This window comes from Leuciscus leuciscus (genome assembly GCF_965113295.1).
Source record: "Leuciscus leuciscus genome assembly, chromosome: 8".
Taxonomy (NCBI): domain Eukaryota; kingdom Metazoa; phylum Chordata; class Actinopteri; order Cypriniformes; family Leuciscidae; genus Leuciscus; species Leuciscus leuciscus.
The window spans coordinates 26,396,591-26,413,941 of NC_138732.1; the positions used below are offsets into that span (position 1 = coordinate 26,396,591).

Sequence of the window (17,351 nt, forward strand, 5' to 3'; positions counted from 1 at the left end):
CTTTAGTCTACCTATGTGAACAGGCAGTCTGCATTTGGGAGCCATTAGACAGAACTGGGTAATTAAAATTTAGCATGGGAAACGGAACATCTGACTACACATCTGGATCATTAGTGTGGAAGTGCTGCTGTAGTAAAAACATGATTTGTGATTGAAGCTCAGAGATGGGATTTGAATACAAAGTGTTTACAGTTCCACACAAGTGCACACACACATGAAACCGGTTCTTTTTGTAAAATTCATTGGCCTTCTGGGACTTGTTAAATTGCTTGTGTTTTATGGCCTAACCTTTCTTCTATTGCCCAGAATACATTAAGCTAGTTAGGGAAAAAAGGAAGACTTTTCTTTATAGTTTATAAAAATGACAAATCCTAACAAGTAATTTGGTAACATTACTTACTTTAAGGTTTAATTTGTTTACATTAGTTCACTACATTAGTTAACATGAACTAACAATAAGCAATATTTCTACTACATTTACTAATCTTACTTCTCAATCTTTGTTAATCCCAACATTTATACATGTGTATGGTCACATTTCTATTATTTAATGCACTGTGAACTAACATGAATGTCAATGCATTACATGAGCTAACAATGAGAAATATGTTTTACAGCATTCATTAACCTTTGTTAATATTAGTTAATGATTTTCATTAACTAATATTAACAAAGGTTAATGAATGCTGTAAAAACATATTTCTCATTGTTAGCTCATGTAATGCAATAACTCAAATGTGACCTTATATTGCAAAGTGATTTTTACAGAATAAACGGGTTAATTTATTCATTATAATTCACTAAATGAAAAACAATAATTCTCTGGCAATAAATAACTTTACATATAACGTATTTTATTTGTACACTATAAATTCATTTTGTACTTGTGCAATGCAAATCTTTCAATGACAATTGGGTACAGAACATTCTGGCGCCTATAAAACACTGTGATGTTGTTTATTTTTAGATTTATAAACATTCAAAGTAAAATATGCATTTACACTGTCCTCGTGTTACTCTGATCATCGAAATTATACTGTATAAAGTATCTCTTCTCATGGGACTTTGCATATCTAGGATTTGGTGTAGACTCATAAATAGCAAACCAGTGCAACTGATATGTCATTTACTGTAATTCACAAAACAAGCTTTAGCTTTACTGTTTTTTTTTAAACATATTTTTGATAGTATGTAGAATACTCAATATTAATGTACATTTCAAAGGAAGGTCAATATTACAAACTGTGTTATTTGTTGTTGTTTTGTTTATTTCTTTTGATTTTATTTGTGGTCTCATTGTTTAAAGGGGAGGTCAGATAGGGTTGATGGTTGGATTTAACAATTTTGACTTTCCACAATAGTTAAAACTATTAAAAAACATCCACAATTGAAATGCATAAAAATAAAAATTGCATTTTTATAGTTTTATATTCCATTCACCTATTACAGAATCAAATAGCATAATTTAAAAGTCATTTTCCTATTTTGTTCATATTACAAACATGAATCATAATGTAATTCTCATAACAAATATAGAAACCCAAACTTCTAAACATTGCTTCTTGAATTCAATTAAAATATTGACATACATAACATTTAATTACAAACCGCATCGTAGAATGTCATTACAAACGTACATTTACATACTACATACAGGTTTTTTATCAAATAATATTTTAAATAACCCTTTTCACACACACACAAAGTGACATTTGTTTGTATATATAAAAGTTTGAAAATCATATAAAAAATGTATGTGTATAATTACTTATTTAATACAATTTAATTTAGCAGTTCAATTTAAATTAAAGCTTGTTTACCCGTAGTTCCTGCCTTTAAAGAAATCCTTCAGTAAGTGACATGAAACACTGTCACGTGGCTTTAATAAATGGATGCTAGTATTTGCAGTTCGTCAAACTGCCACCAGAGAGCAGAAGCGGCCCGTCAGAAACATGTCTGTCATCATTACATAAAACCGCCCTGGGTTCTGCAAATAGAAGCAGCGATGGACACTTTTTTCCCCCTGACGGTGGTGTATGTTACACACATGCTGGAAGGATGGGGAAAAGAGACACGCTCGCTCGGTTATGATCTGTCTGAGCGTGAGGTCATCACTGACCCCGTCATGAGTGAAGAACGTCAGCCAAACGTCAGCAGTGCAATTAAATATTCAAATCTCGGCGTAGGACTGTGTGATCTGCCTTAGTGTATTACACGCACACGCACACAGACATCATCAACAAGCCTTATGAGCCAATCAATTTATTAAGAATTAAGAAGAAGAAGAAGATCCAGCCTCCTTAATCTCACTGGTGCTTGTATTTCTGTCAGCATGCACAACAAGCTCTGAATAAATGAACCAAGATATTATGTAACATCTGCAAACCTCAATTATTACATGAGCAGCTCAAAGCGCAAATGCATACAAATGTGGTCCACATGACAACAAGAAGTTGGTTTCGCAGAAGGGAAAAGGCTCAGCTGCATCCACCGAACAGATTACTTTCACGCCGCTGAGAAATTATATGCATGTATTGATCAAGTGTGGACTGAGCCGCCCAGAAACAAGTGAAGATCATGCAAATGGTTTGTGAGAGCAAAGAGCACATTCAAAATTGAAAAGCCCAGCTTCATTCCTTGGAGTGCATGAGCACTGCAAAACCTGGCATCAAATGCTGCCGGAAGTTCCCTCTGCAGTGCATCCATGTGTGCAAAACATAAATATCTTTTCAGTTTTGGCAATTTTGTGTATTGAAGAATTCAAGCTTTGCGGCATTGTCATTCTCTGTGCATGAGGAAGGGTGGCGTGCCGGACTGTGGTGTGTACTTTATGCACTGGGGCAGGGAGAGGAGCTGTGTTCCTGGGATCTGAGAGAAGGAGAAATGCACGTGTCTCGGAGACCACGCCACTCTCTGATCCGCTGCTCCCGATGGGAGGGGGGGAGCTGCTCGAGCTGCCGTGCGCTGAGGTGAGGGGAGGGTGCCAGAGTTCCCCTTAGGACATGCAAGGTGTACCTGGAAAAAAAAAAAGTAGTAAACAAGGGCCATGTTGAGAGAACAGACCATTTTTAATAATAATTATTGCATTTGCATTTGAAGTGCTGCATTCATTAGGGGTGTAATGATGCATCTATAAAAATCGGTGCATCAGTAAAATTATAAAATGTAATATACTGCATTCACGCCATGTCGTAAATAAAGCTCTGTATGCTTTCGAATTGCTCTCGCGGTACTTTAATGTCATACAACGATTGGTCTGCGCAGCGCTGCTTCAAACCTCTTAAAGTCCCACTGAAGTGCATTGAAACGCGCAGCATTATTCAATGCGTTGACGTAATTTCTACTGAAACAGGAAGACAGGGCGGGACATATCTAACAGCTCCTCCCCTTTTTTAAAATAGCCAAAAGCGTTTAGTTTATATCACATCTCGGCCAGAGCCGTTGAACTCAGTAAAGCCGCAGTTTCCACCTAATCGCCTCCATATCGCTTTAAAATATAGCATTATGTGCAGAATTCAAATGGGTCCGAGTCCGAAAACGTTCTCTGGTCTGCGCCGACTCACACATATGATCCGCTCGGTGATGTCTTGTCTCTGGACCGGAGCAGACTGTGTGTGCGCTACAGCGGTTCAGTGACACTAACGTGAGACTAGACTTCATTCGTTCTTGTAAAGGGTGACCAAGTCCCGAAATTGGGAGCTTTTTCCCGTATTTTAATTATGTCTGTATTATTTTATTTCTTCCCTGAAATTACAATACCACACAATAAGAAATCTAATACTAAAAAATTACGATTTAAAATGTTATCATCCAACGTGATGGCAAATAGGCTTTCCAACTAATGTAAATCAATATTTGCATAGTGTAATAGTAGTAAATTTATCTCACACACAAAATCACTTCTACTGTCCTGCAACTGAGCAATAACCAGATGGTCACTCTATTCATGTATGACATCTAAACAACGTCATTGCTATGATGCTATTATACGCATAATGGTAATGCTAAACTTTGGTTACCTTGGCAGTAAAGCAACAACAGTTGTTAAAATGCAGACGAGGTAAAACATGGGATCGGCCATTTGTTTGTGCATGATCCAGTAGGGGTTGGAGGGAGGGTTGCAGCTGGTACAGATGGCGCTGTAGGCCAGAGTCACGATGAAGTACACCAGCACACTGCCGATCATTATCACCCAGTGCACCACCGTCTGCAAGTTAAACAAAAAGAGGACATTTCATTAAAAATACTTTTTTATGCATGCTTTTACAAAGAGAATAATTGAGACATGCATGCTATAACCTTAAAAACCTCTAAAGTGTTAAAAAAAATATGATTAAATGAAAATAAGCTGCAAAAAAGATTGACTGTTTTTAGAATATTCAAATATTAACACACAATTAACTCATTTTATTATTATTCTAGTTAGAAGAACATACTTTTATTCTGGTTATGCTATCATTATGTTTGGGGTCTGTAAGATTTTTTTTACGTGTTTGAAAGAAGTCTCGTATGCTTACCTGGACTGCATTTATTTAATAAAAATAAAGAAATACAGTAAAAAGACTAATATTGTGAAATATTATTACAATGCAAAATATATTTTTTCTATATGAATATACACTGAACAAAATTATAAACGCAACACTTTTGTTTTTGCCCCCATTTTTCATGAGCTGAACTCAAAGATCTAAGAATTCTTCTATGTACACAAAAGGCCTATTTCTCTCAAATATTGTTCACAAATCTGTCTAAATCTGTGTTAGTGAGCACTTCTCCTTTGCCAAGATAATCCATCCACCTCGCAGGTATGTGTCACGTTTTGGTTTTGTCATTGTCATGTTTCTGTGTCTTGTCATGTGATTCACTGTTTGTCATGTGATCCTGCCATGTGTCTTGTCATTGGTTAATTGTCTGATCATTGTTCACAGGTGTCTCTTGTCATTAGTCCTGTCTTATGCCCTCATGTTTGCCATGTGTCTTGGTCAAGTATTGTTTCCTGTAGAACACTGTTTGTAAGTCTATGTTCATGTTCATTTTGAGTTTTTCATGCCACGCCATGTTTTTGTTTCATGTTTGATCTTATTTGTAATAAACTGCACTTGGGGTCTCAATAAGCTTGCCTCCAGTGGATCCCTTACAGAATACTTGACCAACTATGAACCCAGTAGTTGCCCTCCTTTGTCTTCATCAAGACAACCGGGCCATCGAGGATTATGTGGCAGAGTTTTGTGAACTCTCTCACCTGTTGGACTTTAATGATGCGGCCCTCAAGGACCTTTTAGGGTAGGTTTAAATGAGCCTGTTTGCTCCCAGCTGCCTGGGGGGGATTCATTGGTCTCTGGCACAATACATAGACTATGCCCTGTTATTGAGCGGTTCCTCATTTACTGTGCATTTACTTGCAGAGGAGCCCCGCAAACCCGCAGTATCTGCCAAGCCTGAGCCTCTTCAGGTCATGCCTGGCATGCCTGCAGTCTCTTCACGTCATGTCTGCCAAGTCTGAGTCTCTTCACGTCATGCCTGGCAAGTCTGAGTCTCTTCACGTCATGCCTCCCAAGTCTGAGTCTCTTCACATCAAGCCTCCCAAGTCTGAGTGTCTTCACGTCATGCCTGCCAAGTCTGAGTGTCTTCACGTCATGCCTCCCAAGTCTGAGTCTCTTCACGTCATGCCTGCCAAGTCTGAGTCTCTTCACGGTGTTTGGCTCGAGGTCATGGTGCAAAGGACTCTAGATTGAAATTACTCAGAACCATCTCTTTAATCTTATTTTGTTTAAATAAACTGCACTTGGGTTCTCAATAAGCTTGCCTCCAGTGGATCCCTTACAGTGTGGCATATCAGGATGCTGATAGCATGATTATTGCACAGGTGTGCCTTAGGCTGGCCACAAATAAAGGCTACTCTAAAATGTCCAGTTTTACTGTATTGGGGGGGTCCGGGGGGGTCCGAAAACCAGTCGGTATCTGGTGTGACCACCATTTGCCTCACGCAGTGCAACACATCTCCTTCGCATAGAGTTGATCAGGTTGTTGATTGTGGCCTGTGGAATGTTGGTCCACTCCTCTTCAATGGCTGTGCGAAGTTGCTGGATATTGGCAGGACCTGGAACATGCTGTCGTATACGCCGATCCAGAGCATCCCAAACATGCTCAGTGGGTGACATGTCCGGTGAGTATGCTGGCCATGCAAGAAATGGGATGTTTTCAGCTTCCAGGAATTGTGTACAGATCCTTGCTGCAATTATCATGCTGCAACATGAGGTGATGGTCGTGGATGAATGGCACAACAATGGGCCTCAGGATCTCGTCACGGTTTCTCTGTGCATTCAAAATGCCATTAATAAAATGCACCTGTGTTGGTGGTCCATAACATACGACTGCGCATACCATAACCCTACCGCCACCATGGGCCACTCGATCCACAATGTTGACATCAGCAAACTGCTCACCCACACGACGCCATACACGCTGTCTGCCATCTGCCCTGTACAGTGAAAACCGGGATTCATCCATGAAGAGAAAACCTCTCCACAGTGCCAGATGCCATCAGATGTGAGCACTTGCCCACTCAAGTCGGTTACCACAACAAACTGCAGTCAGGTCGAGACCCCAATGAGGACGACGAGCATGCAGATGATTTTCCCTGAGACGGTTTCTGACAGTTAGTGCAGAAATTCTTTGGTTATGCAAACCAATTGTTGCAGCAGCTGTCCGGGTGGCTGGTCTCAGACGATCTTGGAGGTTAAGATGCTGGATGTGGAGGTCCTGGGTTGGTGTGGTTACACGTGGTCTGCGGTTGTGAGGCCGGTTGGATGTACCGCCAAATTCTCTGAAATGCCTTTGGGGACGGCTTATGGTAGAGAAATGAACATTCAATTCACGGGCAACAGCTCTGGTGGACATTCCTGCAGTCAGCATGCCAATTGCACGCTCCCTCAAAACTTGCGACATCTGTGGCATTTTGCTGTGTGATAAAACTGCACATTTTAGAGTGGCCTTTTATTGTGGCCAGCCTAAGGCACACCTGTGCAATAATCATGCTGTCCAATCAGCATCTTGATATGTCACACCTGTGAGGTGTATGGATTATCTCGGCAAAGGATAAGTGCTCACTAACACAGATTTAGACCTTTTTTTGAGGATTTTTTGATGAATAGAAAGTTCAAAAGAACAGCATTTAAATGCATAAATGTTATTACTGTCACTTTTGACCTATTTAATTTGTCCGTACATAATTAAAGTCTCAATTTCTTAATAAATCTTACTGACCCCAATCTTTTGAATTGTAGTTTATAACTAACAATAAGAGATGCAGGCAAAGTAAACATGCTCTTACAAAAATGCTCTTACTCATTTCACACACAAAAAATGCTAGCCATTCATAACCAAGACTGTTTACCTAGTCTTAAAGGTACAGTAGCAAAAACTATCACAGAGAACTTGACTCATACTATAATTTGGCACCAGGGAACAAAACAAAAGTGATCTAATAACTGAGCCTTTTAAAAACATGATTTATCAGTGTTGTCATTCACAATCATTCTTTATTTAAAATGATAATCAGTAAAGAAAATGTTGCACCAATAGACATTAGCAATGTTAGAAGCCATATTTAATTTAACGCTTTTTTAATTTTCATTTATAGAATTTGAAGATCACATAATTTTCACTACTCACAACAAGCGGTTTTAAATGAGTTTTTGTATACAGAAAGTTTTTTTTTCTGAAAGACATTTCATCTGCTGAACAATCTGATTATGATTATGATACACTAAACGCACTGTATTCTATCCCTCACAGCCTCGTTTTCATTCCTGTGAAAGATTAAATATGGTGGTACCCTGACCACGCTGTATACGAAGTGAATGTGAGATGCCGTGTGATTGTGTTCTGCAGTGATGAATTGGAGCGTAAACTCACCCAGCTCTTGATCTCAATGGCCAGATGCAGGATGATGGTGAACAGAGAGACCGTGTTCATGGGAGTGCCGAACGAGAATATGCCGATGTCTGAACCGTTGTATGTCTTGAGAAAGTACAAGCAGTGATCAGATAACAAGTTACTCCAAACACATGATACAGAAACAGACAAGAGACTGAACAGATGTTCTTACCCAGTATGGAATAAAAAAGCACACTAGACTCTGATAGAAAGCATCTAGAATTGCAATCCAAAACGTTGAACGTCTGTAGCCCTGTATCAAACGTTTAAATGTGTTACAAGACATGCAATGCTTTACCATGGTTAGATACTTGTAACTTGCTATGGTATTTGTTATTAAAATAATAGCTGAACACATTAAGAAAATATAACTAACTGCCATGGTTGAATTAAATTGATTCTCTAACATTTATTCATTTATAATATGAATTTTCAGTTACACTTTATTTCGATGGTCCACTTTAGACATTCTACTAACTACAAGTAAATTTGTAAGTTAACTACATGTCAACTAACTATCTTTAGAGTATTAGTAGACTGTAGTAGTAGACTGTAGTTGGCTGTAATGGTTAGGTGTTAGGGTTCGGGTTAGTTGACATGTAGTTGCAAAGTTATTTATAGTCAGTAGAATGTTTTTTGGGGGAGCATAGAAATAAAGTGTTACAGAATTTTCTAATAGAAATATCTTTTAACCCAATTACCCCAGACATGAGTTAAGATAGTGGTATAGTAATGATAGATTGTCATAAGTGACAGTGTGATTTCTCACCTCTGAGTGCTGTCCTCTCTTATACAGCTCGGGCAGGCTCAGTAAAGTGGAGTCTGACACCTCTTTGTCCATTATCCCAAACATGATGGGAGGAGCCGAGGTGAAGAGCAGGTTGAAAAATATCATGAGCCAGTAGTCGATCATTGCTGTGGCAGAGAAGCCACAGTAGAACTGATACCAGAACAGCAGATTCACATACGCCTGCATGAGATAATACAGGTTAGTTAATTCAAGTTAGTTAAACAAGTGTTAATGCTAATCACTTATATTTCATAAGTGTTTTTAACCCTTAAACGGGCAACGGGCAACACATACTCTTTAATCAGTATGTCTGGGTCTGTTTGGAGTATGTGGATCATGTGACTTGGTTCAAAAAAATTCTGTGCTGGTTTTGCAGTTTGACCTAAAGCCAACATGTCCCCCCAAAGTGCTGAACATATTCTGACTTTGTAGAAAGTAGGCATATTTTAATCTTACTTTTCTTCAGCAAAAAAAATGCAAAACAACTGCTAATATTAATTGTGAACATTGTCTTAAGATGTTACAAAATTTAATAAAATCATATGTTGCTCATGCTGTTATTTACCGCATTTTGAAAAGTCTTTATACCCTGAAATACGTTGCCAGATTAGGGTAAGAAAAAAGGATTATCCACTGTATTGACAATGACTGGGCCCTCTTTACAGGTTATCGTATTATTGCACATTCCGGAGGGTGAGGGGTGGGTTGTGAGGGGTGGGTTGTGAGGGAATCTTGTTCCAGGACCTCGGCCCTTAGGGAAGATCCCTATAAGCCCTCCTGGTCTTTGGGCCCCCTGTACAGTCCCCCCTTCTCAGTCTGTTGTATTTTGAGTTTTAAAAAATGGTGCAAATGTTAATATTCACATGTAAAACTGGTATTATTACGCTTAGTAGACTACATCTTTGCATTGTGCTTGTTTGTTAAGTCAAGTCAAGTCATCTTCATTTATATAGCGCTTTTAACAACGTAGATTGTTTCAAAGCAGCTTCACAGAGATAAGCGTATAATTTAAGGTAACAGAGATTGTTTTGGCTTTATAGCAGAGTTAAGTTATTTTCCATCTAAAGTTAGTTTTGATTGATTTGCTTCCGTCGCAACGATCATTTGTTTTTAAATTAGGGGCCGCTAAGACGACACCATTCCCTCTACACAGACTTTAAACGCGAACCTGTGAGAAACGCTGATGGCGTTCACATGCGCATTTAGAATGGGTTCTATAGTTATGTGCATTTGAAATTACGCAGGTTTGGATTTTCCCTACAAGCCAAGCCTAAAAGCCAAAGTAAAAGTACTTGTCTTTCCTTATAAATTTTGATAAAGAATTTTATTTTATTTTGTCGCTTAGGGGTAGGAACGCGAAACGAATTTTCCCGACAACGCCTTATCTGTAGAGTGGTAGAGGGATCCTCCATAGGGACAGACTAGTTGAAACTTCAGCACTGCGTTGTCATCGGGTCCAGGCGAAGGTCCATCGTCAGATCTGGATACGGCCCGGATCCGGCAGGCTGCAGGAAAACCTCGGGATAAACACAGACACTAAAATTAGCGTAGATGCCATTCTTCTCATGATGTAACGAGTACATCAGGATTTATGGGAAGTGTTCCCGGTTCCGGCTGACCTAATCTATGCAGCCTAACATTAAATTATAGAAGTCTATAATGTATTATGTGAATGCTAGGTCAAAGAGATGTGTCTTTAATCTGGCTTTGAACTGACAGAGTGTGTCTGCTTCCCTGACAATGGTAGGAAGACTGTTCCAGAGTTTTGGTGCTAAATAGGAAAAGGATCTACCGCCAGCAGTCGATTTTGATATTCTAGGTATTATCAACTGGCCGGAATTTTGAGATCGCAATAGACGTGAAGGACTATAATGCGTTAAGAGCTCGCTCAAGTACTGCGGAGCTAAACCATTTAGTGCTTTGTAAGTAATCAGCAATATTTTAAAATTTATGCGATGTTTAATAGGGAGCCAATGCAGTTTTGACAGAACTGGGCTAATATGGTCATACTTCCTGGTTCTGGTAAGAACTCGAGCTGCTGCGTTTTGAACCAGCTGTAGTTTGTTTATTAAACGTGCAGGGCAACCACCCAGTAGAGCATTACAATAATCTAGCCTTGAGGTCATGAACGCATGAACTAATTGTTCCGCATTTGTCAATGAGAGCATATAGCGTAATTTAGATATATTTTTAAGATGGAAAAATGCAGTTTTACAGATACTAGACACGTGACTTTCAAATGAAAGATTGGTATCAAAGAGCACACCCAGGTTCCTAACCGACGACGAAGACTTAACAGAGCAGCCATCGAGTGTTAGACAGTATTCTAGGTTATTACGTGAGGACGTTTTTTGTCCAATAATTAGAAACTCTGTTTTTTCAGAATTTAGAAGTAGGAAATTACGAGTCATCCAATTTTTTATATCTGCTATGCATTCCGTTAATTTTGTGAATTGATTAGTTTCGTTAGGTTTTGAAGAAATATACAGCTGAGTATCATCAGCATAACAGTGAAAACTAATTCCATGTTTCCTAATGATATCTCCTAAGGGTAGCATGTACAGAGTGAACAGCAGCGGTCCTAGTACTGAGCCTTGTGGTACGCCATACTGAACTTGTGATCGATGAGACATCTCATCATTTACTGCTACAAACTGATAACGGTCAGATAAGTATGATTTAAACCATGCTAGTGCATTTCCCGTAATGCCAACATAATGTTCTAATCTATTTAAAAGAACGTTGTGGTCAATGGTGTCAAATGCAGCACTAAGATCGAGTAACACTAATAGCGAGATACAACCACGATCGGATGATAAGAGCAAATCATTTGTGACTCTAACGAGAGCAGTCTCGGTACTATGGTAAGGTCTAAATCCTGACTGGAAATCCTCGCAGATATCATTTCTTTCAAGAAAGGAACACAGTTGTGAGGATACTGCCTTTTCTAATATCTTTGACAGAAAAGGTAGATTAGAGATCGGCCTGTAATTGACTAATTCTGTAGGATCAAGTTGCGTTTTTTTAACAAGCGGTTTAATCATAGCCAGCTTAAAGTTTTTTGGTACGTATCCTAGAGACAAAGATGAATTAATGATATTAAGAAGAGGATCTATGACCTCTGGAAGCATCTCTTTCAGTAGCTTAGTCGGTATAGGGTCTAACATACATGTTGTCGATTTAGATGATTTAATGAGTTTAGTAAATTCTTCCTCTCCTATAGCAACGAACGAATCAAATTTTTCCTCAGGGAGGCTACAATGCACTGCCTGATGCGATACTGTAGTAGACGGTTGCATAGTTATAATTTTGTCCCTGATATTATCAATCTTATAAGTGAAGAAGTTCATAAAGTCATTACTGCTGTGTTGCTTGGAAACTTCTGGGCTTGAAGATTTATTTTTCGTTAGTTTAGCCACCGTTTCAAATAAATACCTAGGATTATGTTTATTTTCTTCTAATAGGGTTGAAAAATAAGCAGATCTAGCAGCTTTTAAAGCCTCTCTGTAAGTAATCGAGCTCTCTTTCCATGAAATGCGAAATACCTCTAGTTTCGTTTTCTTCCAGTTGCGCTCCATTTTTCTGGCTGCTCTCTTAAGGGCCCGAGTGTGCTCGTTGTACCACGGCGTTGGACTATTTTCTTTAATCTTCTTTAAGCGCAACGGAGCAACTGTGTCTAAAGTGCTGGAAAAGAGAGAGTTAAAAGTTTCTGTTGCAATATCAAGTTCTTCTAAGCTATCCGGGATGCTGAGATGATGAAACTGATCAGGAAGATTATTAATAAAGCAATCTTTAGTAGCAGAAGTGATAGGTCTCACATATTTGAAACACGGAGTCGGCTTTGAAGCCTTGGCTAAATGTAATTTACACGAGACTAGATAATGATCTGAGATGTCATCGCTCTGCTGCAGAATTTCAACGGCATCAACATTTATTCCGTGTGATAATATTAGATCTAGAGTATGATTACGACGATGAGTAGGTCCTGACACGTGTTGTCTAACTCCAATTGAATTTACAATGTCTTTAAATGCCAATCCCAATGCATCTTTTTCATTATCGATGTGTATATTAAAATCACCAACAATTAGTACTTTATCTGCAGTCAATATTAATTCTGATAGAAAGTCAGCAAATTCTTTGATAAAGTCTGTATGGTGCCCTGGTGGCCTGTATACAGTAGCCAGCACAAATCTCAAACGTGATTTATCGTTTACACTATATATTTTTACATTAAGCACCAATGCTTCAAAAGAATTATATTTAAAACTTGATTTCTTAGTGGTTTTGAAGCTATTACTATAAATTACAGCAACACCTCCTCCTTTGCATTTCAGACGAGGCTCATGTTTATAACAGTAATCTTGCGGGGTTGATTCATTTAAAGTAATGTAATCGTTTGGTTTTAGCCAGGTTTCTGTCAAACACAGCACATCTAGGTTATTATCTGAAATCATATCATTAACAATGAGTGCTTTTGAAGTAAGCGATCGAATATTCAGCAACCCAAGCTTTAGCATTTGCTCATCTGTATTATAGCTGTTTTTTATTTGTTGAACATCAATTAAATTTTTAACCTTAGATGGGTTAAAACGTTTTTTGGATTTCCAAATTCGGGGAACAGACACAGTCTCTATATGATGATAGCTAGGTGAAAGAGGCTCTATGTGATGTGATTTATCTGACCTGGGTGACGCGAGGCCGCTAGCAGACGGTCGGTTTAGCCAGTCTGTCTGCTTCCTGACCTGAGCCCCAGATTGTCATGTTTGAGCTCTAAGACTATGAGCCATATTACTAGAGAGAAGAGCAGCACCATCCCAGGAGGGATGAATACCATCTCTTTTCAACAGGTCAGGTTTGCCCCAAAAGCTTTTCCAATTGTCTATGAATTCTATATTATGTTGCGGACACCACCGAGACAACCAACCGTTAAGCGAACACAATCTACTAACTATCTCATCACTCCTGCGAACAGGAAGGGGGCCAGAGCAAATTACAGTCCTTGACATCGTACTTGCAAGTTCACACACCTCTTTAATATTAATTTTGGTGATCTCCGACTGGCGGAGTCGAACATCATTAGTGCCGACATGAATAATGATCTTAGAGAATTTACGATTAGCATTAGCCAGCACTTTTAAATTTGCTTTGATGTCAGGCGCTCTGGCTCCCGGCAAACATGTGACTATGGTGGTTGGTGTCTCTATTTTCACGTTCCGTGTAATAGAATCGCCAATAACTAGGGCACAATCATTCTCAGTGGGTGTTTCACTGAGCGGGGCAAATCGATTTGTTATGGTAATCGGAACGGAAGAGTGGTTTTTAGATCCGCGACTAGAGCGATCCCTCACTGTCACCCATTTGCCCGGCTGCACAGGCTCTACTTCAGCCGGAACCGACTCATGTAAAGTGTTCACTATGCTATGCACATCCAAAACATCTGAAGCTCTAGCACTCTTACTATCCTCAATTAAAGTTTGGATGCGTGTTTCTAATTCTGAAATCTTCTCTGTCAACCTAACTGTCTCCTTACATTTATCACATATAAATCCTATATTGTCGACAGAGAAGGCTATGCTAAACATGTGACATGAAGTGCAGGTGACAATAACAGGACAAGACATTACTCACCGTGTTTGTTGAGTGATTCTTACTCACCTGAGCTTTTATGAACTCAAAGGCGCGGGCGCGCGAGAGAAAAATAAATAAATAAAAATACCTGAGCGCACGGGTGGCGCGTTAACAGGCTAGCGAATTACTAGCGTTTTGTGCTAGTAGTACTAATAACAAAAGCTAGCGATGTCAGTTTAATCTGAGATGTTGGGTAAAATGTAGTAGTATAAACAACTAGAAATGGTAGTAAATGATGGTTCAAAACAAAGAAATACAAGGCTAAGACGGAGCTTACAGCACCGAAGCAAACAAACACACTCACAGCAGGCAAGGCAACGAGGCAGACAGGAGCAATCGATCAGCGAAATCAACGAGAATCAACCTCGACAAACCTTAACAAACTCAATCCCACAATGTTAGGGTTTGGCCAGGAAGTTGCTATAAGTTTGCTAAGGTGTTCTGAGAGTTTTTGACACGTTGCTATGCTGTTGCTAGGTTGTTTTGGGTGGTTACTAGGTTGTTGCTAGGTGATTGCTTAATCGCTCAAGTCAAGCGCCACTCATTTCTTATACAAATGTAACAAAATTGGTTGCCATGGTGATAATTACCACATTCTTGTAGAAGAAATAGATGACCATGTTGGCCAGTCTTGAGTAGCACCAGTGTCCGTGAACCAGCAGCAGTCTTTGCAGGTGTTTAAAGCGAGTGATGGCAAAATCACTGGCCATGACGGCCTGCAAGACAAACACAGCACTTAAAGTCACCATGAAATCTAAACTGACAGTTCTTTTCTTATGGAATGCTTATTATAAATTATTTATTTGTTCATCATTATAGTGATAGTCAGCAGCCATATCACCCTGTAGCCCAAGACTGGTTGCCCACTGAAGCTAAGCAGGACTGAGCCTGGTTAGTACCTGGATGGGAGACCTCCTGAGAAAACCAGGTTGCTGCTGGAAGAGGTGTTAGTGAGGCCAGCAGGGGGCGCTCACCCTGTGGTCTGTGTGGGTCCTAATGCCCCAGTGTAGTGACGGGGACACTATACTGTCAAAGAGCACCGTCCTTCGGATGAGATGTAAAACCGAGGTCCTGACTCTCTGTGGTCATTAAAAATCCCATGGCATTTCTCGTAAAGAGTAGGGGTGTAACCCCGGTGTCCTGGCCACATTCCACCCATTGGCCCTTACCAATCATGGCCTCCTAATAATCCCCTTACATTGAATTGGCTCTATCACTCTCTCTCCTCTCTCCACCTATATCTGGTGTGTGGTGTGCGCACTGGCGCCGTTGTACTGTGGCTGCTGTCGCATCATCCAAGTGGATGCTGCACACTGGTGGTGGTTGAGGAGAGATCCCCTGATATGATTGTAAAGCGCTTTGGGTGTACAGTAGTACACATGAAAGCGCTATATAAATGGCCGATTCTATTCTTCTATTCTAGTGTTATTTTAACTCTTTCCCGTCAGCGTTTAAAAAAATTTTTTGCCAGCTACCGCCAGCATTTTGAATCATTTACATGAAACTTTCATGGCCCGAATATCTGAACATGCAATATATCAATAGAAAGAACAGAGCCTCTCCTTTTAAACAACAACAACAACAACAACAACAAAAACCTGTTTTATCATAACTAACCTGTTTTATTCTAACTGTGCATTCTTTTTTTATCAACACTTGAATGTGGTTTTTTTTAAACTTAGTAGGCGAAGTTGCCCACACACTGACATTTTTTTTATCAGACAAAAAAATGTCTATCAAAAATGTATCTTTAATTTTAGTAACGATGAAGGATGGAGCAAGATTTGCTTTTTAAACTTTAATGTTACATCAGTCATTCACGTTAGTGCTTGGCTAATGTATGTGCTGTTATTGATACAGTTAATGATCCAGTTCCCACAATAAATTAGAAATATACTCATCGGTTTGTTGATGGATATAAACTTGTTAGTGCTGATGGTGAGGAATTACAGCTGCAACATCTCATAATGTACGACAAACTGAGTAGCGTATCACTGAGAAACGTCCAGCTCAAGTTGTCCTTGCGTTGGAGGTTCGGGTTGAATAATTAGTTCTTCCAATGTTTCATCATCGGACTCGTGCTCGCTATCTGACTATCCCCTACGAAGGCCTCCTCGGCCTCCCCCCTCCCCTCTTCCTCTGTACAGATAAAAACTGTTGTCAGGGGGATTCCCGTTCACATGGATCCGCGTAAACTTGTAATTTGGCGATGTCACTTTGTAAAGAAAGACTACGCGTTGCATCCGCGCAAATAAGCATTCAAACGCGCATACCTATTGACCAAACACGTAGTACGCTTGTGCGTGCCATCACTGTTTTCACAGATTCACGTTTTTGAGATGATAACGCTATCGTTTTCTAAACTTATTTCAAAGTTATTTTAAAAAACCTATTTCAAAGTTTGCATTCTCAGGCCACCAAACACCATTGTTGTGTAAATGAATGGCCGGAACACCTTAAAAGTTTTCGGCTGAGGGCGGTGTCGTGTAAGCGCCCCCAAAGTTAATAACTCATGATTTTTACAACGGAAATGAATCAATCAAAAACGTACTTAAACTGGACAATGCTTTTCTTCTAGAGCTGCGACTTTACTTGACTTGACTGACTGTATCGTGTGTACAATCTCTGAGGACTGAGGAACCCTCTGGAGCTGAAGTTCAGTTATGGTAATGGAAGATTAGCTTCTGAAACATGCTGGTAGCAGTAGACCAATCACAACAGACCGAGCAATCTGGCCAATCAGAACAGTGTAAGCTCACGGAAAGGAGGGATTTAGAGAGACCAAATCATCCAATGAGTCACTTGAGAATCATTGAAAAATGTGGTGATGTGCAATGTATATTATGAAAAAAATGAAAGTGTTTTTGGACTTTTGATGCATGTAAACCTGTTGTAGGAGACCTCCAAAACAAAATTAGGAACCTATAGAATAGCATAATGGGGGCACTTTAAAAATATTAACATGCCCCTCCCTCATTTCCCAATTTCCCTA

At 39.5% G+C, this 17,351-nt stretch overlaps 2 protein-coding genes and 1 long non-coding RNA gene across 3 annotated transcripts in view; 1 reads left to right on the forward strand and 2 right to left on the reverse strand.

Moving 5' to 3' along the window:
- Positions 1-13,339, forward strand: part of LOC309504606 — a 384,924-nt gene extending 371,585 nt beyond the window's left edge. The window contains exon 2 of the long non-coding RNA XR_014208128.1: positions 9,659-13,339. This is a non-coding gene — a long non-coding RNA (uncharacterized lncRNA). The remainder of the gene's footprint in view (positions 1-9,658) is intronic.
- LOC309504579 (ankyrin repeat domain-containing protein SOWAHA-like) overlaps positions 1-17,351 on the reverse strand; it is an 81,801-nt gene that overhangs the window by 40,535 nt on the left and 23,915 nt on the right. The window lies entirely within an intron of this gene.
- Positions 1,196-15,074, reverse strand: LOC309504598 (phospholipid-transporting ATPase VD-like). The gene is made up of 6 exons (XM_082177767.1): positions 14,950-15,074; positions 8,708-8,908; positions 8,111-8,191; positions 7,918-8,022; positions 4,020-4,207; positions 1,196-3,015 (listed from the first exon to the last, which is right to left on the reverse strand). The coding sequence occupies exons 1-6, from the start codon at positions 15,067-15,069 to the stop codon at positions 2,829-2,831; spliced, it is 882 nt and encodes a 293-aa protein (XP_082033893.1). The 5' UTR covers positions 15,070-15,074; the 3' UTR covers positions 1,196-2,828.

Bases quoted from the DNA above. Each gene is read 5' to 3' on its own strand.
- LOC309504598 (XM_082177767.1), bottom strand. From the start codon at position 15,069: ATGGCCAGTGATTTTGCCATCACTCGCTTTAAACACCTGCAAAGACTG. The intron at 8,192-8,707 runs GTGAGAAATCAC...CGTTTGATACAG, and splicing joins AGAGAGGACAGCACTCAGAG to GGCTACAGACGTTCAACGTT. The intron at 8,023-8,110 runs GTAAGAACATCT...TACTTTCTCAAG, and splicing joins GCTTTTTTATTCCATACTGG to ACATACAACGGTTCAGACAT.